Raw genomic sequence first — 25,857 nt, forward strand, 5'->3', positions numbered from 1 at the left:
ATCTTTTTTTTCTTTTCTTTTTAGTGATTCTTTACCATTTCGAGATGGGGCCAAAAACGATACATAGCAGAATATCTCAAAAGGTGAAGGATGCATTTGGTCGAAACTTGTTGGACCAGTTGCGTGTGTGACGAAGAAGAATAGATTCAATTTTGGTGAAGATCCGGATCCGGATCCAGCTCGTATAATTTTTAAAGTGATTCTTCACCATTGAGTAATATGGCCAAGCAGGCGGAGGTTTGCTCTCTACAGAGTGCCGTGCTAGTTTACACGTGATTTTAACGAATCTTCCTCTCCCAAAACTGCAAACAATCAGCGTATGAAGGTCATCTCTTTCTCTCTTTTTGCGGTGTTCTTCCGGGAGCCAGGTTAGGCGTTTCCAAAGAGCTGCAGGACTGCACGAGGTGGTTTGCCTTTGCCTTCACAGCTGTTGTCATGGCAGGAACCGGGAATTTGTTCAGCCTGCTGTATGTACATTGCGTTGCAGGTCTCTGAAAGACTATCCTAGACTAGCTTGGTACAGTTTAGAATTCTGATGTTACAGTGAAGCTTCATTGCAACATTTGTAAAAGACGCTTGGCTTGGTGAAAGAAGCGCTGTGTATGTTTTTTACAAGTAAGTCAGAGGATAACCTTATCATTTCCGTCGTACAATCTGACGCCTCTTTGTTGAACCACCAACGTTTCGTCGATCTCCAGAAGCCCGTTCGACCAGCTGAACCGATCCATGGCACTTGATCAGCCGTTCACATTACACTATTACAGACCGGAAACATAAAGTCTTCCGGGACGGTCACAGTGCTAAGCGTCTTTTATCTTGTACTGTTATGAATCGTACCATCAATTAAAACCCTTCCCTATTCTCATAACTAAACATAATATGTACAACAGTAATTATTTGTACTTAGTCCTGTGTTTTAAAATAACAGAACCGGATACGGTGAGCGGGCAAAGTGTGATCCACGGCCGACCTTGGAAATATGTGCAATATACACCAAAGTGGAGAAAGCTGCAAACTGGGCTTCGTTCCGAAAGCGTAATTCTAAAGGATTTCGTTCGTCCAAAAATGAACGAAACCCTTTAGAACCTTTTGGATATTACCTTTAGAACCCTAATGTGTATGTGTGTGTGTTTTTGTATATGTGTGTGTGTGTGTGTGTGTGTGTGTGTGTGTGTGTGTGTGTGTGTGTGTGTGTGTGTGTGTGTGTGTGTGTGTGTGTGTGTGTGTGTGTGGAAGATATTCTGGGACTGAAGAGTTGAAACTTCGATGGTCGACGGTGCCTATAGTATAGCTGATATAATCAGGAAAGTCATTGGATGAAACTGTAGCGACCCATGGGTCCCCCAAGCGAGACCAGCAACAGAATCGCCTTGCTCCAGCTGGTGACGTAACCGGCGGGCAAACCACGGCGCCGGGATGGCCGGTCACGTGACCACCAAAGCGTGCCGCGCGTGCAGTTATAATCCTTTGCACCTGTCGGTCACGTGACCACCAAAGCGCGCCTCGACTGAGAGGCGTGGCTTTCGGTTTCGGTTGTGCTTTCTGGTTTTGATATATATGCAGCCCGATAAACGGGCTTTTCAGAGTTCCCGAGTTGGTTTTTGCAATAAACATCTTCTCGGACGAGTTTGTGTCTTGCCCGTCACTTCGTCCGTCTCAAGCAAGGGCCCTGCTCTTCACTGGTGACCCCGAATTTACGACACGCGATGGACACCGCAGTGTCCCTCAAATTGCCCACCTTCTGGGAAGCACATGCCGCCGTCTGGTTTGCGCAGGCGGACTCCCAGTTCGCCCTGCGTAGCATAACGGAGGACGCCACGCGATACCATTACGTGGTCGCCGCGCTTGGCTCCGCGACCGCCGCCCGCTGCCTGAGCTTCCTCCAGAACCCGCCCGCTGACGGCAAGTACGACGCCATCAAGGCACTTCTTCTGGGCGCTTTTGCCCTCTCCCCGGCTGAGCGCGCATGATGCCTGCTCGACCTTCCTGAGCTCGGCGATACGCGCCCGTCCGAACACATGGACTACATGCTCGCGTTGCTCGGCGAGCACCCCTCGGATTTCCTGTTTCGGGAGCTTTTTCTTCGCCAGCTCCCGGCCCAGGTATGGGTCACCCTGGCAGGCACGACCATCATGAACCCCCGCGACCTCGCCAAGGAGGCCGACAAGATCGATTCGGCAAGCCAGCTCGCCGGAGCGGCGAGCCAGCTCATCGGGGTGGCGGCCGGGCGCCCTCCCGCCCACCCGCCCAGCGCCCGCGACGCAGTTTCCTTCCCGGAGGCCGCCGGGCCGGCGCGACTGGCAGCGGCGACGCCGCCTCGCCCGGTCCCGACGCGTCGACCGGAGCCCCCGCCGGACCCGGCCTGGTGTTATTTCCACGCCAGGTTCGGGCGGCAGGCCCGATCATGTCGACCCCCGTGCACGTTCGGCAAGTCGGGAAATGGGCGGGCCGGCGTTCCCTACCAGCAATGAACGCCGGCCGTTCCGGAAACCTGCTATTCAGCGCGGACCAAGCGTCGGGGCAGCGCTTTCTCTGCGACACCGGCGCCCAGCTGAGCGTCATTCCCACTTCGGCGGAGGACAGGCGGGCCGCCGTTTGCGGCCCCTCCTTAATCGCGGCCAACGGCTCCGCCATCCGCACCTTCGGCCCACGCACCGTCGCCCTCCGCTTCAGCAGCCAGCTCTTTCACTGGGAGTTCGTGACGGCGGACGTGCCCATGGCTTTGCTCAGGGCCGATTTTCTGTGCGCCCACGGGCTGCTGGTCGACATGAAACGCCGTCGTCTCGTCAACGCCGAAACTTTCAGCTCCCTGGCATGCGCTTTGAGCCGTTCCGTGCCCACCGAGTTTTCCTGCGTTCTCCCATTAGCAGACGACTTCGCACGTCTCCTCGCGGAGTTCCCGGCCCTCACGCGACCGACGTTTTCGGCCATCGCAGTGCGTCACGGCATCGAGCAGCACATCCCCACTACGGGCCCGCCGGTGTACGCCCGGGCTCGCCGTCTCAATCCCGCCAAACTCGCCGTCGCCAAGCCCGAGTTCGCCGCGCTGGAGCGCCTCGGCATCGTGCGGCGCTCCGACAGCGCCTGGGCCTCGCCGCTGCACATCGTCCCGAAGCCGGGGGGCGGATGGCGGCCATGCGGCGACTACCGCCGCCTTAACGACGCCACTACCCCCGACAGGTACCCCGTCCCGCACATCCAGGATTTTTCCACCCGGTTGGCGGGGCGGACCATTTTTTCAAAAGTGGACCTGATTCGGGGGTACCACCAGGTGCCCGTCCGCCCGGCCGACATCCCGAAGACGGCCGTTATTACACCTTTCGGACTCTTCGAATTCCTCCGGATGCCCTTCGGCCTCAAAAACGCGGCACAGGCGTTCCAGTGCCTGATGGATGGCGTGCTGCGCGACTTGCCGTTCCTCTACACCTACTTGGACGACATCCTCGTCGCCAGCACGTCCAGAGCCGAGCACCTCCTCCACCTCCGGACGCTGTTCGGCCGCCTCAGCGAGCACGGATTGATCGTCAACCTGGCCAAATGTCACTTTGGTGCGGCGACGATCGACTTTTTGGGCCACCGCATCACCCGGACCGGCGCCGTGCCGCTACCGGCCAAAGTCGAGGCCATCGCCGCTTTCCCGCGCCCCCGCTCCGTCAAGGCGCTGCAGGAGTTCCTCGGGATGGTGAACTTTTATCACCGCTTCGTGCCCCGAGCTGCGCAACTCATGCGGCCCTTGTACGCTGCCCTCCGCGGCCAGCCGGCGAAACGCGATGTTGTCTGGTCCACGGACAAGGATGCTGCTTTTATCGGCGCAAAACGGGCCCTCGCCAACGCCACGCTGCTGGCCCACCCGGTACCCCAGGCTCCCATCGCCCTCACCACGGATGCCTCCGACTACGCCGTGGGCGCGGTCCATGAACAATGGGTAAACGGGGCCTGGCAGCCGCTCGCGTTCTTCAGCCGGCAACTCCTGCCCAACGAGTTGAAGTACAGCACCTTCGACCGCGAGCTCCTCCGGCTGTACCTGGCCGTCCGCCATTTTCGCCACCTATTGGAGGGCCGCCCGTTCACGGCTTTTGTCGACCACAAGCCGTTGGTTTTCGCCATGGCCAAGGTCACGGAGCCGTGGTCGGCCCGCTAGCAGCGCCACCTCTCCGCCGTGTCGGAGTACACCACGGACATCCGGCACGTCGCCGGGAAGGACAACGCCGTGGCCGACTGCCTTTCTCAAGCCGGCGCCAACGCCGTCCACCTCGGCGTCGATTTCGCCCTTATGGCAACGGACCAGGCCACCGACGGCACGGTGCAGGCGCTCCGGGTAGCGGACACGGGCCTCCGCTTGGCTGACATCCCCTTCGCGGACATGGTCCTGCTGTGCGACATCTCCCAAGGCCGACCTCGCCCCGTTGTGTCGGTCACCTGGCGGCGTCGCATTTTTGCTTCGCTCCACGGCCTCTCTCACCCTGGCCGGAAGGCGTCCCAGAAGCTGGTGGTGGTGCGTTTCGTCTGGCATGGGCTGCGACGGGACGTCCGCGACTGGGCCAACGCCTGCACACCCTGCCAGCGGGCCAAGATCCACCGTCATACCCAGGCTCCGCTGGCTCCCTTCACCGTGCCCGAGCGACGGTTCGACCACGTCCACGTGGACCTGGTGGGTCCCCTTCCCCCATCGCAGGGGTTCACCCACCTGCTTACCATGGTGGACAGGACCACCAGGTGGCCGGAGGCCGTGCCCCTCGCCTCCACCAACACCGCCGACGTGGCCCAGGCGTTCATCGCCACCTGGGTCGCGCGTTTCGGCGCACCAGCGGACATCTCGTCGGACCGCGGCCCACAGTTCACGTCCGAACTATGGGGCGCGGTCGCCCGCATGTTGTGCGTTACCCTGCACCGCACCACGGCCTACCACCCTCAGGCCAACGGGTTGTGCAAGCGGTTCCACCGCTCCATGAAGGCCGCACTCATGGCCGGCCTCCAGGACGATGGCTGGGCCGACCGGCTCCCGTGGGTCCTTTTGGGCCTCTGCATGGCTCCCAAAGAGGACCTCCAGGCGTCCACCGCCGAGCTGGTGTACGGCCAGGCCCTCCGCATACCGGGCGAGTTCATTCCCGACGCCACCAGCCACTGGTCCGCCGCGCGCCAGCGCACGGACTTCCAGGAGGCCGCCCGACGTTTCACCCCGGTGCCCACGTCCCGCCACGGCGACCCCCAATCCTACATCCCCCCAGCACTCCGCACGGCGGAGTACGTCTTCGTGCGCCACGACGCGCACTGGGGGCCGCTCCGGCCACCATACGACGGACCCTTCCGGGTCCTACGACGGGACAACCAGTCCTTCATCGTCAACATCGGCGGCCGGGCGGACCGGATTTCGCTGGACCGCCTCAAGCCGGCCCACATGGATGTCGGCCAGCCGCCACGGCTGGCTCTCCCACCGCGGCGCGGCCGCCCCCCCGTCCACTGCACCACCCCCCCCCCCCCCCCGTCCGACCACCCGCCACCACACCGGACCCCCCCCCCCCCCCCGCGACTGGCCAGGGGTCGTTTCGGTCGGGTCATCCGGACCCCCCTCAGGTTGACCTTCCTGGATCAAGTCCATTCTGGGGGGGCGTGTGTAGCGACCCACGGGTCCCCCAAGCGAGACCAGCAACAGAATCGCCTTGCTCCAGCCGGTGACGTAACCGGCGGGCAGACCACGGCGCCGGAGTGGCCGGTCACGTGACCACCAAAGCGTGCCGCGCGTGCGGTTATAGTCCTTTGCACCTGTCGGTCACGTGACCACCAAAGCGCACCTCGCCTGAGAGGCGTGGCTTTCGGTTTCGGTTGTGCTTTCTGGTTTTGATATATACTAGGGCATTGCCCGTACTATATCTATATCTAAAATTATATCCCCCCCCTCTATTTACATGAAATGGTTTGGTCCAAAGCGAACGGCTTGCGAGTACGGTGACAATCCCCCCCCTCTATTTACATGCAATGGTTTGGTCCAAAGCGAACGGCTTCCGGAGTTTGGTAAAGAAATCGCCATCGCGTGCACAAACGCGCAGGAAAGCGAATGAATCGCAAATTCGGTTTTATTAGTTTTAAAACATAGTTTAACGCCAACATAGTTTGCAAACGTGAAATAAATGAATACGCTCTCAAATGTGCCATCCGAGGCAGAGTGTGTCCTCCACGTTCGGCACACGCGATCGTTCGCTGCTCTCTGATTGGTTGAATCGTTTTTTGGACATAGCTCGGTAAGTAATTGTCCGATTAATATGAAACCTTGAAAAGGCACATCCTCGGGTCCCCAGAAATATACCTGGCAAGTTAAAAGTATATCGGACCCGTGGTTGTCGAGAAACAGCGGTCACAGACAAACAGACGTACAAACGTACAGACGTACAGAGATTACTGGAATTATAGATAGATGCAGCCCGATAAACGGGCTTTTCAGAGTTCCCGAGTTGGTTTTTGCAATAAACATCTTCTTGGACGAGTTTGTGTCTTGCCCGTCACTTCGTCCGTCTCAAGCAAGGGCCCTGCTCTTCAAAACAATCAATGAGCTGAAAGAATTCTGGTAGATCTTTTCTTTTTTTCTTATATATATAGTGTGGTGCTATGCACACACGACTCGATTGCCAGAGAGGTAGGCCACAACGTGTGGTTACAAACAAGATTCTTTATTAAGAGCTCGCACTTCAGCACTGGGCAGGCTCGAGCTTAGAGCCCGCATATACGTCCCGAGGCCACGCCTTGCCAAATCGGGGGGCGTTGGCGTTGGCCAGGGCGTGCGTGGCGTTGGCCAGGGCGTGGCCGATCGGCCGAAAGGCGGGGCATGCATTTCAGTTCCCCGCCTAGACGCTCGCGCCACCCACTGGTGTGCGGAATTATTGTCCCTTGTGCCTGCCACACGCGCCCCCCCCCCCCCCCCCAGAATTCCCACGCACCTGAAGGGTGAGCTTGCGGGGAAGCCGGATGACCCGGCCAAAACGCCCCCTGGCGATGCGTGCAGGGCAGGGGGGTAGCGGGGCTGAGGGGTGCCGGGGTTCTGACCGCCGGGGGGCGGCCTCGACGCGGAGGCAGAGCTGCTTGCGGGGGGTGGTCCAGATCGAGGTGGGCCGGCTTGAGGCGGTCCACGGAGATACGATCCGGGGCACCGCCGATGCCGACGGTGAAATATTTGTCCCTGGTCTCCAGCACGCGGAAGGGCCCGTCGTACGGGAGCCATAGCGGTGTCTGGTGGGCGTCGTGCCGGACGAAGACGTACTCCGCCGTGCGAAGCTCCGGGGCGACGTGGGAGGATGGGCAACCGTGGTGTGCCGTCGGCACCGGGGCGAACCTCCGGGCGGTCTCCTGCAGGGTGGAGTGCTGTTGCGCTGCGGGCCAAGGAGCCGTGGAGTCGGGGATAAATTCACCGGGTACCCGCAGTGGTTGCCCGAAGACCAGCTCCGCCGAGGACGCGCGCAGGTCATCCTTGGGCGCCGTCCTGAGGCCCAGCAGGACCCAGGGGAGCCTGTTGGCCCAGCTGCCGTCGCGGAGGCTGGCCCGGAGCGCGGCCTTCATCGAGCGATGAAAGCGCTCGCACAGGCCATTGGCCTGGGGGTGGTAGGCCGTGGTGCGGTGCAGTTTGATGCCTAGCCTTTGCGCCACCGTGCCCCAGAGCTCCGAGGTGAACTGGGGGCCGCGGTCGGATGAGATGTCCGAGGGGGCACCGAACCGGGCAACCCAAGTGGCGATGAAGGCTTGCGCCACATCAGCCGCAGACATCGCCGCCAATGGCACGGCCTCCGGCCACCGTGCGGTGCGGTCCACCATGGTGAGGAGGTGGGTGAACCCCCGCGAGGGGGGCAGAGGTCCCACCAAGTCGACGTGGACGTGGTCGAACCGACGCTCGGGCACCGTAAACAGGGCCAATGGGGCCTGGGTGTGGCGGTGGACCTTTGCGCGCTGGCACGCGAGGCACGTCCTGGCCCAGTCGGGGACGTCCTTCCTGAGGCCATGCCAGACGGACTTCGCCGCGACGAGCTTCTGGGAGGCCTTCGTGCCCGGGTGGGACAGGCCGGGGATGGCGTCGAAAACCGGGCACTGCCAGCCAGCGGGCACGATGGCGCGAGGCCGGCCGAGGGAGACGTCGCACAGGAGGGCCGTGCCCGCGACGTCGAACGGCACCTCGGTGACGCGGAGGCCGTGACGGCGGTCCGCAAGGCCTGGACGACGGGGTCGGCGGTCTGGTCCTCCGCCATCCAGGCATAGTCAATCCCGAGGTGGACCGCGTGCGCGACGGACCGGGAAAGGCAATCCGCCACCGGGTTGTCTTTACCCGCGACGTGATGGATGTCCGTCGTGTACTCCGACACGGCAGAGAGGTGACGCTGCTGCCGTGCCGACCATGGCTCGGTGACCTTGGCCATCGCGAACACAAGGGGCTTGTGGTCGACAAAAGCCGTGAACGGGTGGCCCTCGAGCAGATGGCGGAAGTGTCGGACCACCAGGTGGAGCCCGAGCAGCTCGCGGTCGAAGGTGCTGTAGCGGCGTTCGTGTGGGTGAAGCTGCCGGCTAAAAAACGCCAACGGCTGCCAAGCACCACGCCCCCACTGCTCGTGCACCGCGCCCACCGCGTAGTCTGAAGCGTCGGTGGTGAGGGCGATCGGTGCATCGGGTGCGCCAGCATGGTGGCGTTGGCCAGGGCCAGCTTTGCGCCTGCAAACGCCGCGGCCATCGGCTCCGACCAGGCGATGTCACCTTTGCCCGGCTTGCCCCGGAGGGCCTCGTGCAGGGGGCGGAGGAGCTGGGCGACGTCAACACGAAGCGGTGGTAAAAATTTACCATGCCGAGGAACTCCTGGAGCCCCTTAATCGTGCGGGGGCACGGGAAATCCCTGACCGCCTCCACCTTGGCCGGTAAAGGGACGGCCCCGTGCCTAGTGATGCGGTGCCCCAATAAGTCAATGGCGGCGAAGCCGAAATGGCACTTTGCGGGGTTGATGATCAGGCCATGCTGGCCCAGGCATTCGAAAAGCGTGCGGAGGTGGAGGAGGTGCTCCTCCCGGGACGCGCTCGCGACTAGGATGTTGTCCAGGTAGACATAGATGAAAGCTAAGTCACGCAAGACGCTGTCCATGAGCCGTTGGAACGCCTGGGCCGCATTCTTCAACCCAAAAGGCATTCGCAGGAACTCAAAGAGGCCGAAAGGGGTGATGACGGCCGTCTTTGGGACATCGTCCGGTTGGACGGGGACCTGGTGGTAGCCCCGGATGAGGTCCACCTTGGAGAACACGGTCGTGTTTGCCAACCGGGCGGAAAAGTCCTGGATATGCGGGACCGGGTAGCGGTCGGGGGTGGTGGCATCATTGAGCCGGCGGTAGTCACCTCACGGCTGCCATCCTCCGCCGTGCTTCGGCACAATGTGCAGAGGAGAGGCCCAAGCGCTGTTGGAGCGCCGTACGATACCCAGCCGCTCCAGCGTGGCGAACCCCGCTTTCGCCACGGCGAGCTTCGTGGGGTCGAGTCAGCGTGCCCCGGCGTAGACCGGCGGCCCGACCATGGGGATATGGTGCTCCACCCCATGCTTGACGGCCACCGCTGAGAAGGTGGGCCGCGCGTGAGGGCCGGGAAACTGGCGAGGAGGCGCGTAAACTCGTCCGCTGCCGGAAGCGTGCAGACTAACCTCGCCGGGACGGAACCTTTCAGCAAGCCGCTTGGCAAGCCGCTCGGTGAGCCGCTCAGCGAACAAGCGAGCGAGCTGAAGGTTTCGGCCTGGACGAGACGTCTGCGCTTAACGTCGACCAACAGCCCATGCGCACATAGTAAGTCCGCGCCAAGCAGGGCCATTGGCACGCTGGCGGTGACGAACGACCATTGAAAGCGCTGCCCTCCGAACCGCAGTGAGAGGCAACGCTTCCCGAATGTGCGGATGGGTGTTCCGTTGGCGGAAAGCAAAGCGGGGCCCCGGCCCGCGGCTTGCTTGTCGGACGCGGAGGCAGGGAGGACGCTTACCTGCGCTCCCGTGTCGCAAAGAAAACGGCGCCTGGACAAGGTGTCCGTGATGAACAGAAGAGTGCCGGAATGGCCGACGCTCAGGGCCGCAAGTGAGCGCCGGCCCGGTCGTTTCCCGAACCGTCAAAAGAACACGGCGGGCGGCATGTTTTAGCCTTGTGGCCGAACCTGGCATGGTAGTAGCACCAGGTTTGCGGTGGTGGCGGCCGCGTCGGCCATGCAGGCGGCGGTGGTGGTGGCAGCGGCGGTAGTGGGCGGGGCGCAGCAGCGGCCACGAGGGAAGCCGGGGGCGCTGTAGCCTCTGCGCCGGGATCCACTACGGCAGCACCGTAAACCGACCGCGTGTCGCAGGCCGCGAAAGACTTGCTGGCCTCTCCGGCCAGGGCGCGGGGTTCCGTGATGTTGGAACCAGCCAGCACGAGGCGCACCTGTATCGGTAGCTGGTGGAGGAAAAGTGCGCGGAACAAGAGATCTGGGCGCTGGTCTCCAAGCAGGGACAGCATGAAATCCATCCGGACGGATGGTCATGTGTCGCCGAGGGCGGGAAGGTCCAGGAGGCGGTCGGCACGTTCGACCTCCGTGAGCCCGAACGTGGCGAGGAGGAGACGTTTGAGCGCCTCGTACTTGTGGTCGCCCAGCGGGCGCCGAAGGATGGACACGACGCGGGCGGCAGTACCGGGCCCGAGGGCGGCGACCACATGGTAGTACCGCGTCTCGTCCGCCGTGATGCCCCGGAGTTGGAATTGAGCTTCGGTTTGCACAAACCAAACGTCGGCTTGCGCTTCCCAAAACTCCGGGAGTTTGATTGCGACGGCGTTGGTAGCCATGGCGCGTTCGGGGGTCAGCAACGGCTGAACCAATCGGGGTCACCAGTGTGGTGCTGTGCACACACGACTCGATTGCCAGAGAGGTAGGCCACAACGCGTGGTTACAAACAAGAGTCTTTATTAAGAGCTCGCACTTCAGCACTGGGCGGGCTCGAGCTTTGAGCCCGCATATATCCCCTGGGCGTGGCCGATCGGCCGAAAGGCGGGGCATGTATTTCAGTTCCCCGCCTGGACGCTCGCGCCACCCACTGGTGCGCGGAATTATTGTCCCTTGTGCCCGCCACAATACAGTATATTTTTTTCTTATAGTCTCAAATTCAACAAATTCAATTAAGTGATCTTGCACACTATGACTCAGTAAGAATCCATCACATCTTCAACGAAAATCGTCACCAAACACCGGAACCAATGAGATTCGAGCATTTGAAAAATATTTTTAAAAAGCTTATTACGCGTTTCGGAGGGTGAAAACGGCGTCAAATATTCTAAAATTGACGAAGAATTATTTTTTAGAAATCTCGTGGCCGTAGGGGATAGTTTTTCACGGCCGGAAATATCCGAAGTTGAGACGGAATTCACCGAATTAATCAAGAAGTAAATTTTATCAATTTTAATCTCATCCAGAATGCAAATGGTGTCATTTTGAACTAGGTACAGTACCTACTACACCTACCTACTACCAACTACCTAACCTACTGATGCCATGGTGATGGGTAAAATAGTGGCAAGAGGCTTTGGCTTCGCCGGCTCATTGCGGCTTTGCAGTCGGTACTAATCTATCTATAATTCCAGTAATCTCTGTGTGTATGTTTGTATGTTTGTATGTTTGTATGTTTGTATGTATGTATGTATGTATGTATGTATGTATGTATGTATGTATGTTTGTATGTTTGTCTGTGACCGCTGTTTCTCGACAACCACGGGTCCGATATACTTTAAACTTGCCAGGTATATTGCTGGGGACCCGAGGATGTGCCTTTTCAAGGTTTCATATTAATCGGAGAAGTAGTTACCGAGCTATGTCCAAAAAACGATTCAACCAATCAGAGAGCAGCGAGTTATCACGTGTGCCGAACGTGGCGAACAGACTCTGCCTCGGACGGCACATTTGAGAGCGTATTCATTTATTTCACGTTGGCAAACTATGTTGCCGCTATGTTGGCGTTAAATGATGTTTTAAAACTAATTAAAACTAATTTGCGATTCTTTCGCTTTCCTGCGCGTTTGTGCATGCTATGGCGATTTCTTTACCAAACTCCGCAAGCCGTTCGCTTTGGACTAAACCATTTCATGTAAATAGAGGGGGGGGATTGTCACCGTACTCGCAAGCCGTTCGCTTTGGACCAAACCATTTCATGTAAATAGAGGGGGGGGATATAATTTTAGATATAGATATAGTACGGGCATGCCCTAGTAGTAATAATTAAGGCTATAGCTATTAGCAATTAATATGTACAAGTAATTCCAACGAAGCCTTAAATGTTATTAATTTGAGAGCAATTCCTCTACGAGAGAGAGAGAAATCAAAAAGTAATTTCATGGACTTTTGGTATACTATCACTATCACTATTGCATTCGATCGAAAGTTTATTGGTTTATTTGGGCTACGAGCATTGCGCAGTGCGCATTGTATAAACCCCGCCCCCGCTGGGCGGGTCAAATTGTGTGCGTCACTGTCACGTGCGGTTCTACCTCTAGTTTACCAAAGATAAAATGTAATACGCAGTATTCTCTTAGTGGTCGATTCAGATGAAGTGCTACTTGAAAAATAACTGATTTTTGATCGAGATAATTAATTGTTTAGAAAAGCTCGTGAACGTATGTTTGATTGGACGGAAGTGACGCATGCGCGCTCGTGAACATACGGTTGGTTGAGCGGAAGTGGCGTATGCGCGCTCGTGAACGTGCTCTGATTGGACGGAAGTGGCGCATGCGGCCTCGTGAACATACGATTGGTTGAGCGGAAGTTAGGCCTATGACCTTGGTGCTTGTCAATTTATGCTGATCGGGTTTTGTTCGTAATCGCTTTTACGATGTTTCCGTTTGCAAGATCCACAATTTCTTTCGCAGGTAAGTTTGGCCTTTTTAAATGTATCAACGGATTTAATGTTGGTCCAATGTTTGTTTGTTAATTGACATTGTGATCAAAATGACTTTACTCAAACTCAAATTGTATTGCAGGTCAATTCGAATTAATTATTCCCTTCAGTTTTGTTCACATAAGGTGTATATTTACTCTACATTGATCTAAGGCTCATGGAGGCGGCGGCCGTTCCTAAATCTATTTGCAGGACATAACCATAAGTAACTCTTGTACCTTAACTTAATGTGATTTACAACTACAAGGACATTAGATAATGACATGCATGTAGTACATTGGTTTTGAACCATTGTTTTTTACATCATGAACTATAGTATAGATTCAGTTGAGGGAACTGAACAGGCGAACCCAGGTGTTGGGTTTGTTTGTGGTTAATTCGGTCGGATTTTGTGGTTAATTCGGTTTTGTGGTTAATTCCGTAAATTTTGTGGATAATTCGGTCGGAAGACCAGCTTGCTGAAACCTGCTTGATGGCTTGTAATTCCTTGTCACATGACATTGTCCTTCCTTGTCACGTCACTTGGTGGCTTGTAATTCCTTGTCACGTGACGTGTTTAATCCAATATTATGTTGATCTCTGCCTTCTAACGGAGTTGTCTTTCATATAATAGTGTGTATATATATATATATCTGTAATTTGGCGCTCCAACCTAATGAGCGGACGTCATGACGTCATCACCACATGTCCGCATTGCCTGCCAAGCTCTGGTGGGACCATCTATGCGTCATTATGGATGTTAAATTCAGATACTGTTAAGTGGATGCAAAACTCGCAGTTACCGACCTGGTTTAGCCCTTGTTGGGGCTTCGTCAGGGCAATGCAGTGAGCCTTCCATACACTTGTGACTGAAAACCTTTCGGTTATATATCAGTCGTTATGCGACTTCATACCATCAGTGGAGAACTGCCAGTCAGTCGAACAGTCGCTCCCAGTAATGTGCAGCATAAGCTGTATGGGACACCTTACTGGCGGTTCTCCACTCATGGTATGAAGGTGTGTGTGTGTGTGTGTGTGTGTGTGTGTGTGTGTGTGTGTGTGTGTGTGTGTGTGTGTGTGTGTGTGTATAATTACTCATTACTGCACTAGTAATAGACGCACAAGCAACAACCATCCTTGACCATGTTGTGGATCATTGGCTGAGGCACTCACTTTTTCTCAGCAACGCTTGAGCAATTGACACAACTTTCAACATGGTGCCTACCCATGGATATATATATATATATATATATATATATATATATATATATAAACAAAGTTGCATGCTTATTGTATGGAAAATGTGGCTTGCATTCCAAAAAAAAAAAATCAATTTTCTGTTGGCATGGTTTGCAAGTTGTTTCAAATAACGAAATAAATGACCTTGGCTGAATTGTCAGTCTTTTAGATCGTCTTGTGATTGAAATGTCTTACAAATATAATACAGCGAGTTTGTTCTGCAGTTATATTTCCCTTTTGTTTTTTTTCTTCTCTTGGGGTAACACTAGCCCGTCCACTAACATGTATGTATGTGCAGGGCGAGCGGTGCGCCAAGTTGCAGTCCGACGTCTTGGAACTACTTCATCCGTTTTCCATGAAAAATACGGAAATGCAATCCTGGCATCTGGAGCTTTGTTTTGTGTATCGGTCTGGAGCTATGTAAGTGTGATCTTTTTATTGTTATTATTAGTTTTTCTGGTTGATGTGACGATGTATATATAAATGCTCGCTGACCATGCTGAATAGTTTTGTATGTGCGGATGTTTTAAGAGCAATATTTGCTGATGTGCTGTTTTGGGAACTTGGGAACAACTTGGTCATACCTTGAGTGAGTGCTGTGTCACAATGCATCCAGAATTAGTATAGTTGAGGCAGGGGTCATGCTGTTTATTTATTTTCTTTGTGGCCCACCTGCATTTTTGGTGGCCCGACAAGATATTATTTGCTGGTGAATCAGTATCCACGTTTAAATTACCATTTCTCACGACACTGACGGATCAAATTTTAGTGCTTTTCATACCAACAACAAAAAACTTGCATTTTAAAATTGTAAACCTCATCATCATCTTTGAATTTAAATGCCCCCCTCCCTCCTACCTCGCTCCACCTCCCACCCCTCAATGTTTTAAGTGGGCCATTTTGTTCTGTTGATGAGGCTATCAAGGTAGAAAGTTCTGTCCGGAACTGGTGTTAATGTGAGCTTCGGGAAAAAAAAAACCCAAAAAAAACTAGTAATGATTGCACTTCCTCTTTTCGTTGGTCCTTATAAATAATAACCACCTTTAGAGGCCATTTTTCCCCGCAAAGTGGGGGTTGGCCTTTTTCGGGCACCGTGGTTGTTGTTGTTTTTTTGGTCCCCTTTTTGAAGCAATGTTTTACGGCCGGATGCCCTTCCTGACGCCAGCCCTTTTTGCCGCCTTTAACGACAAACAGGGAATTACCAGTGAGCTGGTACTCAATTAGCCGACCTCGGAAGGATGACAGGCTGAGTCAACCCCCCTGGCGTTAATTCAGCGATCGACCGGGATTCGAACCCAGGATCCTAGGATCCTAAGCCGGCACCCTAGCCGCTAGCCCAACACCGGGTCCTTGTTACGAGTAATTCCCTGTGGAGATGTTGATGTATGCTGCCGGTGGGGTACACGTTAAAAGGTGCTGCCCGATAGGTCAATGGCAACATACTGCACTAGTCTCTGTAGTCCCATTCTGATAAAGAACTATCAAAGTGCAAACACGTCTTGATGCTTTGTGCAATAAAGATAGACCATTGGGCCTGGTATGTTGGTTAAATCCCTCAATCCTACACGCGTGCATCTCTGAGAGCAAATGTTGTACTACTAAAGCGGGCTTGTACCAAGGATTACAATGGATGGTTTAGTTGCTGTAGCTGTGGCCAGGGGAGGATTGATGTTTGACTCATTTCTTTTTACCAGATTTTATGCACATGTATTACACATGCATACAAATAAGCTGTGTATGTTTCAATCTGATGACTTTGAAAAATTACTTTGAGTACTACAATTGAGAAAAATTACAATTACTTTGAACAATTACTGTGAGTTATGGCAACAATAAAATTACAAAAAAGCATTTTATTATATATATAATGGCATGAAATTGCATCGACACCGTTTCCTCTTTGCTCCCAACCAAGATGAGCAGAACCTGAAAATAAAGACAAAATTAATTATATTTTGTGCCCTCTTAGCTTGGTTCTGAGGCGGTTTACCAATGGGGTGGCCTTTTGATTATGGCTGCTGATCCTTTGCTACTGCAGAAGGTCCTCAGACAGATGGTCTTAGGGGTCTATAGGAATGACAACTACAGGGTCTTGGGTAAATTTTCTATTTATTAATTTTGTTGGTGTAAACTGGAGAGTGGGCATAAGGATTTCTGGAAGGAACTGATTTATTATCAGTATATTAGACATTGCAAGGTCTTGCATTTTGACAAACTTTTGAGCATGCATGTGGTTTCATTTGTGTTTCCACTGGGAGAATATAAACAGAATTGATATAACATTTTTTTTTTTGACCTGATCTACTGTTTTCTGTCCACAGATCCTCACCTATGGTGACATACCTTGGGGCTGGACTCCAGTCGGTAGAGTGACCCCCAAACCATACAAAGATTGACACATGAACTGTGGTGCATGATTAAGCGCCACACATAATCCGCCTGTGGAACAGTTTGTCAGATATTAAACGCTTGTAAAATGTCTGGGCTTTACTTGTTGTCCGTTTTATTTATTTATATATATATATATATATATATATATATATATATATATATATATATATATATATATATATATATATATATATATATATATATATATATATGCAAACGTCTACCAATTGGTCCGTTTCCATCGGAGAATGTTTGGTTCGTAAAGTTGAATCATGGGCCTCTTCTCTCCCTTATTCTTCTGTGATGACTTTTAAGATCCTAAACGGTGAACTCGTTGACAACCTAAACCCATATTTTATTTTTGTTAGTAAGCACCACTCCTTTCGCGTCTCCAAATGCATAGGGCTGTCGAAGCAGTTTTCTTTGGCTTGGGGTCACAAGCCTAGATGGGTCACCACTCTGATGCAGGACAATTTAATAGCTCGTTCTTCCCACTTAGCCTGTACTTGTTTTACTGACCATGGAAGGATGACAGGCTGAGTCAACCCACCTCAACCCCAGGACCTTGATATCATAAACCAGCCACCTTAACTGTTAAGCCAACACCAGGCTTGCTCATAAACATGGATGCTTATTATATGCATTATTCTGTCATTGTTTCAAAGTGAGCACAAGTGTCATTTTTATGCAAAGATTTCTTGTGCCAGAAAAATGAAATCCACGAAGGTATAATGAAGATGGAGTCTAATGGGTTGGCCGTTAAGTTCCTCAAATAGTCCATGTCAGTCGGGCTGGCAGACGTGACCAACCAATACTATCGGCCTTGTCAGGGCATTACTATAGAGGATTGCCTCGTTGAAATAGCCACAAACTTAAGAATTTATTAAGGCATATTTTTCCTTGTCATCCAAAAACACTTATTGTAGGGCATAGGCCTTATTTTATTTTATATAGTCGATGCTTGTGGAAGAGCTAGAACACAGAATGGATCAGGATGCAGTGAAAACGGTAGAAAGAGAAGGGAGGGAGACTTGGAGGAATGAGGGATGCAGAAGGAAAGGGGATGGAGGGTGCACTTCCACATAATTCCAGTTTTTTCACTACTTGGACAACATGTTATATTGACCAATCAAATTTTCTTCTTATCCTCTGTGTTGGGGAATATCGAGATTTGAACAAAACAGCTTGGAATCGCAACACAAGAGTTGATGCCCTTCTCGTGTCCTTTTGGTCAATAATTTGTGAGGTAAGGTGTTCTATGAACTCTCGTACTGTCTGTTATGGGTTAAAATGTTCTTCGATGCTCTATTTTAGGGAATCTCTCCTGAACATAGGTTTGGCCTGATAACTTTCATTGCTAACCCTAAAGCATTTCTCTGAGCAAAGCCATGGGCATGTCAAAGGTTATAGTAAGATAGGTCCCGTCAAACGTCCTCGTAGAATTGGCAGCACTGGCTGTTATGTTGCAAGCTTCTTCAACTGTTCAATGCAGGTGCAGCAGACTTTATCTTTTGTCTTGTAAATGGTGATGAAACATGGCTTCACCACTCGGATCCTAAAATCGATTTGGAATCTACGAAATGGAAGCCCAAGCGATTGCTGCAAAGCAAGAAATTTCATGCTCGACCCTCATTAATATAGATCATGGCTTGTATGTCAAGGGAATCCTGCCTCACAGAACTTTATTCACAAGGGAATATTACATTAGCCTTGTGCAAAGGTTGTAGCTGGCCATGAAGTATTAATCCGAATGCCGATTGGTGTTTACCAAATGCAGAACCCGAGCTTGAAATGAAAAGGGTGGTTGCAAGTCAAACTAAGGAGCATTAACCATGAGCAGGAAGATGGTGGGGATATGCATAAAGTATTTATGTATTTCAGATCCGTTTTGCACTCTAGCCCTTTGCCTCCAGGTTCTTATCGCTGCTGACAGATTTCAAGGCTGTAACCCGAAATAATGAATCGCAGAGGGGATCCGGGCTGTTTGGAAGGAAATACTTTTTACAACAGGCAGGACGCTTTGTAAAAGGAGCAGAGTGAGCATTTTAAAAGGGGAAAGGTGCAACGGGATAGGCCACTAAGGAACTAATGTGCATAAATCTAATTTTACCATGTCTGATTCAAGCAGCTAGATCATACCCTGGAAGTTGGGACAAATATCTGTTTTGCCAATGAAGTGACTGAAGTATGTCTGAATGATCCTTCTTAAATAGTTCTCTTTTGCTGACCTTGAAAGGCAGACAGATGGAACAAGCACATTGAATTCAAGTGACATTCAGGAAACATTACCGTAGTCTTAGACAGACCATTGTATCTTGTTCCAAAAACGTTTTGAATGCTCTTTTGAGCAACAAATGCAGTTGATTTTGTGCCTTTTTTGAAGATTAACATAATTTCAGTCAAGCAATTTGAACAGCAATAGGATTCCTTTTTTGAAATGACATTTTATTTTTGGCATGTGTAAGGGCCTGTGCACACAGTCACACATCCTCTTGTGACATTGCGTTGCGGTGCGAACGAGGTATCGTGCAAAATTCAAATGCCTTTGTAAATAGCTTGGCTGGGTGGAAATGTTCCATCTGCAGCTGGCATTAGAGGATGGTGAACTTTTTACTGCGAAACGAAACGACTTTTGGTGGATTTGATGCCAAGAAGATCAAAAAGATATTGGTATCACAATCGACAAGGACCATCATCACATCTCCATTACAGTCACCAAGATGAACCAAATGCTTGGCCTGATAAAACGTACCTTCACAACCTTGGATCAAGTTTCCTTACCACTGCTGTTGAAGTCTCTGGTCCAATCTACCTTGGAGTGTGGCCACTTGGTATGGTATCCCAGATATGTAGCAGATTAATAAGATGGAGAAGGTATAGAACCACCTTTAGAGGACATTTTTCCCCGCAGAGCAGGGATTGGCCTTTTTCGGACACCATGGTCCCCTTTTTGAAGCGATGTTTTACTGCCTGATGCCCTTCCTGCCGCCAACCCTGTTAGTCGCCTCTTGCAACACACAGGGAATTACCAGTGAACTGGTACTCAATTTGCCGAAGGATGACGGGCTGAGTCAACCCCCTTGGTGTTAATTCAGCGATCGACCGGGATTTGAACCCAGGATCCCAAGCTGGCACCCTAACCGCTAAGCCAACACCAGGCTGTAAGATGGAGAAGGTATAAAAACAGCAATCAAATTAGTCCCTACTACCTACCATATGTCATCCTTATTACAAAAAACAGCCACCTGAATATGTGCGTGGGTGAGATAACATGATGAAAGTGTGCTGAATCATAAAAAGATGAGATCGCATCAATCCGCACCTCTTCTTCACCAATGCGTTTACCAACTTTACCAGAAGTCATCCAATGAAGGCGTGAAAGCTATTTCTCAAAAGCAGTTTCTCCAGTCATGGAATGATTGAGGATTGGAAAAGCCTCCCAACTTTCCTCGTGGAATCCACATCTGTAACAATCTCTATAAATAATTTGGGACAAATCTTGGCAAAGTGAAACCTTCACCTTGCACTGACTGCCAGCATATGTACATTCGTGGGTTAAAACCAGCAAGTACAAATCAACCAATACAGAAGTGTAGACCAGCGGTGTGTTCAGTTACCAACTTTCTTGTAGAGCACTCGCCAAGCGGCTTAAGCACCAGCAAGCACTCCATTCAGAAACGTTGAAAAGGAACGGCTGGCTTGGCAAGCGCTAGCTATCTGCTTGGTAACTGAACACCCCTCAAGATTCATCGGATATATATCACCCTTCTATCCCATACAAAGGATGACCTAGACTCTAGGTCATCCTAGAGATACGCACACTTGCCTCTAAGGCCTAAGCTATCTAGCCTGGGTTTGAATCCCAACCGAGCTATGAACTTGTCATCCCTGTGTTTTACAGCCAAGGATAAAAAGTTGAAAATTTTATTAAACGAATTGTGTCTAATCGAATGTTTGAAAACAAGAAGCTGATACTTTAGGTCCCCCTCTTTTGGGGTGGTATGAGGAATAGATAGATCTGTGTAATGTGAAAGCTAAATCTTGAACGGTTTTTTAAATATCCATACACAAGCTAAGTTTTCTATATGGTCGCCATGGCAACATAATTCAGCCAATCACAGCCGTGATCTAATCAGGCTGAGATGGTGTCATGAGGAATGGTGATCTGCAATACGAAAGCTAAATGTTCAACTTTTAGAAATATCGTGTACACAAAAGTACAGATGATCGGTCGGTCGGACGCAGCTCATTTTAATGTCTTCGCAGGTCTCCGACCTTGTTGCAGGGGCAGGGGACTGTTACATCCTGGATCCAGTCTGCATAATGGCGTGGACGAAACACGACTCAGAAATACAGAAGCCATCACCACGACGCTTTATTCACGCATGCGCACAACTGATCAGCACGTCGGCTCATCGACATTCATGACGTCGGCTTATTCACATTGACGTCGGCTTATTCACATTGACGTCAGCTTCCTTCAGATTCTACATCAGGGCCAAAAATAATGCAGCAAAAAACTTCAATGTTTTTTTAAAAATAAAAATCGAGAACCACGCCCTCTGATTTATTCAGGAAGAGGAACAGTCCTCCGCCGAATTTGAATGAGCCAATCATAGCTGGAGGAGCGGTAACGGCAGCAATCGGCACTCGTTCGTTTCTGAACTCTTTTTAAATGAATTCTTCATAGATTTTGAACGCGATTTGCAATGGCCGACGTTCGTAGGTTTGCAAAGTCGGTGAATAAATCAGCAGTTATCGGTGAGTTTCGTTTTTTTCTGACTTCGCTGCGTTTTCACCTCACGGTACGGGAGAGTACGTGTAGTCCTGTCATGTCATCATCCCCGATCTACACATCTGGGTTGTACACTTGTACTCAGTCCATTGTATACAATTTGTTTGCCTCTTCTGTTAGAGCATGACGGGACGTATGTAATGTACAGTTACCTGGAATTTTAAATAAAATTTGTATGCGACACATTCGGGGAAGGCCATTTGGCCCTCCATGTCTGTGCCGCACCCTCGACATCAGCGAATCCCAAGATGGGAATTTACATACAGTCGAGATTACCGAAACACAATGGCCTACTCTTTTTGAGAGATACCGCACGGGATCTTTCACGTCCACAACCTATAATCTATATGGAGAAGTAACAATTCGAACCCTTGACGAGTTGTATGTACATACCCAAGACTTCAAAAATGGTACGTGCTTCTTACGTGGATGGAGTATGGACAAACAACCATGGTATAGCCGTTGATGGGTCGAATGGTCTCCTCCTGTGTTGAATTTCCTTGGAAAGAACTGGTATTATATACCACTACCAGCAGGGGTACCCAGGGTTATTTTTTATGGGGACCTAAAACACCTCACTGCACCCACTAAGGAATGGGGTCGGGGATTATTTAAAAGCTACAAAGGTAAGAACTATAGCTAGGAACGATAGAGGGATCAAAAAATAAATGTAAACTTTTCTTTTCAAAAGTTTTTGCCTAAAAAAACTCCCTGACATTTTCACTGATGAACCTCTGAAAGTTTGTTGGCCATCTTGGAGAAAAATGGCGACACAGAGACACACAGACACCACCTTATAAGGGGGAAGGACAATGAAAGATGCACAAGCCCTCTGAAATTCATCAGATGGAGGAGTGTTGGGGGACTTCCAGAATGGCTGATCCTGAGTGGTAGCATCCGTTTTTCTCAGCAACCACATGTCCGATTGACACGAAACTTTCAGGGTAGGAGCAAAACCCAGGCAGAATATTTTTGTGATAATTGTGATGTCATAGGTTACGTAGTATGGCCGCCATTTTGGATGAAACACAGATATCTAAAAATATATTTCTCAGAAACCACTGAATGGAATTTATTGAATTTTTTTTTTGTTTTTTTTTTATACAAGATGGAGGCTCGTGTAAGAGCTAACATTAATCACAAAAAGACAAACTGACACATAAAACATGATAAAGGGAGCGGGAGACAAGCTGGGGGGAGAGAGAGGGAAGCACACAAGTACAACATTTGAGAGCAGGGACATCGGGAGATCTGTGGGAGGGAGAGGGCTTGGGGGGGAGGAGACATGGGAAGGGAGGGGGGGGGGTGGGAGAGGTATAAAACACATGGACACTGCTAGGACTTCCAGGAAAGAAGTTAGTATTTCAGAAAAGTGCATCTGGGGTGAATTAACGGGGGTAGAAAAGATAAAGTTTTTGGATGGGGGAAGTTAACAGATGGTGGTGATCAGCTGTTTTCAAGACCAAGAGGGAGGAGTGGGATTGAAGAGAGTGACGGAGTTTGTTCCAGAGGCGGGAGAAAAGAGGAATGAAGGAGTGAAGGTGAGCAGAGAGTCTTGATTTTGGCAGTTTAACCATCAGAGGGTGGCTGGCAGATCTTGTGCGACCTGGAGGAATGTTTGGGGGACAGAGCACAGAGAGAGCTGGGGGAGCAAGGCCAGAGAGGAGTCGGTAGAAGACAGAAAGTCCACCAACCTGCCTGCGGTGAGTGAGTGAAAGGCCCTCGGAGTTGGCTTCATCGCGGGAGATTCCAATGATTCTGAAAGCTTTGGTTTCAACAGCGTGAAGACGAGCTAGGTGTGAGGCAGGAACACCGGCCCAGAGGGGAGAGCAGTACTCCATTGAGCTGCGGATGAAAGCCTTGTATGTGGTGAGGAGCTCAGGTGTGCCAAGGAAGGACTTCGCACGACAGAGGATGCCCGGTCGGCGACTGGCTTTGGAGGCCAGCTTGGAAATGAGGTTTTCCCAGGAAAGATCATGGCAGATAGTGAGACCCAAAAGCTTGAGTGACAATGTCAAGAAACTTGAAATTTGGCACATTGTCAAGTACTTCCATTAGGGAATAAAAGCATGACAATGATGACATCATCGGTGAAGTAGTATACCAGCCCTAAATGTTTTAATTGAATGCCTTATCCTAAAAGTCTGAAATTGCATGCATGTGATCTATGACCCATTTGTATTCAAATATTAAATTTATGACATCATACGTCACATGGTTTGGCAGCCAGATTGGGTTGAAGGAAAATATTAAATAATTATATCTCTGAAACCGCTTATCCTATCAATGCAAAATTTTGCAAATGTCATCTAACACCATTGTTGCATATAGTTCGAAAATGATGACGTTGTAGGTCACATGATTTGGCAGTCATCTTGGATAGAAAACCAACCCTTATCCGATCAACACGAAATTTCACAAACATGATACCTTACCCATACATATGCAGAGTGTACATTTTTCAAGTCATATATCACGTAGTTTGGCAGCGATATTAGCTTGAAAGTCGACATTGTTAAAAAAAATCCCTCCTCTGAAACAGCTTCACCGATCGATGTGAAACCTGTCCTGTCTGGTAAAAATTGGATACTTGAAAATAGCTGAAATGATTTAAATCAAACTTGTTTATTTTTAGGACAGTGAACTAGGGCATCTACCCATTATCACTTGCAGGGACTACGCGGGGGCATATTGGCGACACAGTCACATTACTCTGGTTATTTTTTAAACTGGTCCAGGGCTTGTGGAGGAGCTGTGACACAAATCACACACACATGCAGACAGATACATGGTATAACATCTACACAGCCACATACATTGGAAGGGGGGGTGGGGGTGGAGGGGGAGAGGGAGAAGGAGAAATGACATCATTTCTCAGAGCACTCTGGGTACCAGTGACGTCATCCTTATGACCAATTTTTCTTTCACAGTCTTCTGGGCAATCGATGAGGAATTTCTCCCCGTGGATTCCAACCTGTTTTTTTCTGAACTAGGGAGCCCGTTGGTCCATTGGAACAAATTTTCATTGGTTTTCACTGCCTTGTAGCATACTTGCCTGCCAGACTCGGGGTGGGGGGGGGGGGAGATGAGGAGGGGGGGGGGGGGGGGGGGGGGAGTAGATTTCAATGGTACATAATACGTAATTAATTAATAGACGTATGTAATTAATAGACACAAAAGTATTCCTCACACACACACACACACACACACACAACTCATCCATTTATAGTAGATTCACTACCTCAATATGCATGATGTCATAGCCTCAATATGAATGAATGCCCTTTCAAGATGAAAGGAAGAAGAAGCTGCAAGAATATATTGCGAGGAAAGGTCAAGTCGTCACATTGCCCTCAACACTTCCACATGGAAAATTATGCAGGTGAGACATGTGATCAGACTTATCCATAAGTCGCACACATAAACGCAGTGAAATACTTAAATTTAATTTTAAAATATTTTCATGGAAATTGTTTTTGCTGTGAATATCATGTTAAATACATTTTGTACTTTTACCTGTAACATGTCACAAGTCTACAAGAGGCCTGCGTGGTTGTTGTTGCTGTTGTTGTGGTTATTGCTGGGGGCTGAGTTTGAAATGTGCACCCATTGGTCAGACAGCTGTCGGACTCCATCTACATTTATCGCTTGACTCCACCCACCATGGCACCCAGACAAAATAATATGGCCGCCATCTTGTTTTTCTGTTGGGCTGAAGACATCAGGCCTGTAGGCCTCTGCTGATTATACACTGCCCTGGTTTGTTGCGTCAGATATCCATTAGCTTTGTTTGGGTCGAGTGTTACTCATGATGAGGGACCCTGAAAAATCTAATCGTATGTCGAATAAAAATTATTAGTAAGGTTTAATCAAGCCTGTCAGTCCGCACAGTACAGAGTGCTTTAAATGCACATTTCCCAATCAGCCAGTTACCAGATTTTGTCACATGTTGTGCCAACAGTGCGGTAATTCTTATTAATCAGTTGTTACAGCGTAATGTAGTAAATTTTAACATAAATTCCAGACCCATACACAGCACTGTAAAAATTGCTATATTTATTGGGGGAGGGGAAGTACAGAGTCAAGAGTTCAAGGCTTTAGCACCATATGTGTATTTATGTAGTTCTTAGGACTTGTACCACCTGAAAGACGTGTTGGCAGAGATGTCAACAAGTTACCTGAATCAAGCCTCAAGTAAGGTTCAAGTCCTTGAGGGCAAGTGTGAAGTCAAGTGTCACATCATATATGTCATATGTCATAGACCCTGGTTACATGTAAGCCTTTAATACTCAAAAGGTATTATAAGGTATTAAAAGCTGGTTGTTTATATGAGCTTAATGATTTTTTGGGCATGTGTATTCCGTAAAATAAATGACATGGAAAAAATAAAAACTAAGTTTAATTGCTTCAATTGAAACTCGTTGACCAGACTCGGTGGTGTAATGGTTACATTTGGTGACCAAAATGGTTGCACTCGGATACGAAACTCGGTGACCAGGCTCAGTTGTTTGCGTGTCATTAATCTTGGTAATTCCGCTCCGCATATG

At 50.4% G+C, this 25,857-nt stretch overlaps 3 protein-coding genes across 4 annotated transcripts in view; 2 read left to right on the forward strand and 1 right to left on the reverse strand.

Moving 5' to 3' along the window:
- The window catches only part of VPS36 (vacuolar protein sorting 36 homolog), a 58,242-nt gene extending 57,454 nt beyond the window's left edge, over positions 1 to 788 (reverse strand). Inside the window, exon 1 of the mRNA XM_068097592.2 lies at positions 633 to 788. Coding sequence (XP_067953693.1) covers positions 633 to 728 — 96 coding nt within the window. The 5' untranslated portion in view covers positions 729 to 788. The remainder of the gene's footprint in view (positions 1 to 632) is intronic.
- An 11,930-nt stretch (positions 789 to 12,718) lies between these two features.
- Positions 12,719 to 16,605, forward strand: LOC137412335 (cytochrome c oxidase subunit 7B, mitochondrial). The gene is made up of 3 exons (XM_068097594.2): positions 12,719 to 12,877; positions 14,423 to 14,544; positions 16,446 to 16,605. Exons 1-3 carry the CDS (start codon positions 12,841 to 12,843, stop codon positions 16,518 to 16,520), a joined length of 234 nt encoding a protein of 77 aa, XP_067953695.1. The 5' UTR covers positions 12,719 to 12,840; the 3' UTR covers positions 16,521 to 16,605.
- Positions 16,606 to 20,219: 3,614 nt separating this feature from the next.
- LOC137412336 (uncharacterized) overlaps positions 20,220 to 25,857 on the forward strand; it is a 71,603-nt gene continuing 65,965 nt past the window's right edge. The window contains exons 1-2 of one of the 2 annotated variants that reach the window (XM_078775485.1): positions 20,220 to 21,276; positions 24,602 to 24,692. In XM_078775485.1, the coding sequence (XP_078631611.1) occupies positions 21,225 to 21,276; positions 24,602 to 24,692 (143 nt within the window). In that variant the 5' untranslated portion in view covers positions 20,220 to 21,224. The remainder of the gene's footprint in view (positions 21,277 to 24,601; positions 24,693 to 25,857) is intronic. The other variant, XM_068097595.2, reaches the window with a different exon arrangement.

Source organism: Myxine glutinosa, chromosome 1, assembly GCF_964187855.1.
Source record: "Myxine glutinosa chromosome 1, kmMyxGlut1.1, whole genome shotgun sequence".
NCBI lineage: Eukaryota > Metazoa > Chordata > Myxini > Myxiniformes > Myxinidae > Myxine > Myxine glutinosa.

What these genes read in the sequence shown, in the direction of transcription:
- LOC137412335 (XM_068097594.2), top strand. Translation starts at nt 12,841, where the DNA reads ATGTTTCCGTTTGCAAGATCCACAATTTCTTTCGCAG. An exon ending in ATCCACAATTTCTTTCGCAG is followed by an intron (nt 12,878 to 14,422) that starts GTAAGTTTGGCC and finishes ATGTATGTGCAG; the next exon opens with GGCGAGCGGTGCGCCAAGTT. An exon ending in GTGTATCGGTCTGGAGCTAT is followed by an intron (nt 14,545 to 16,445) that starts GTAAGTGTGATC and finishes TTCTGTCCACAG; the next exon opens with ATCCTCACCTATGGTGACAT.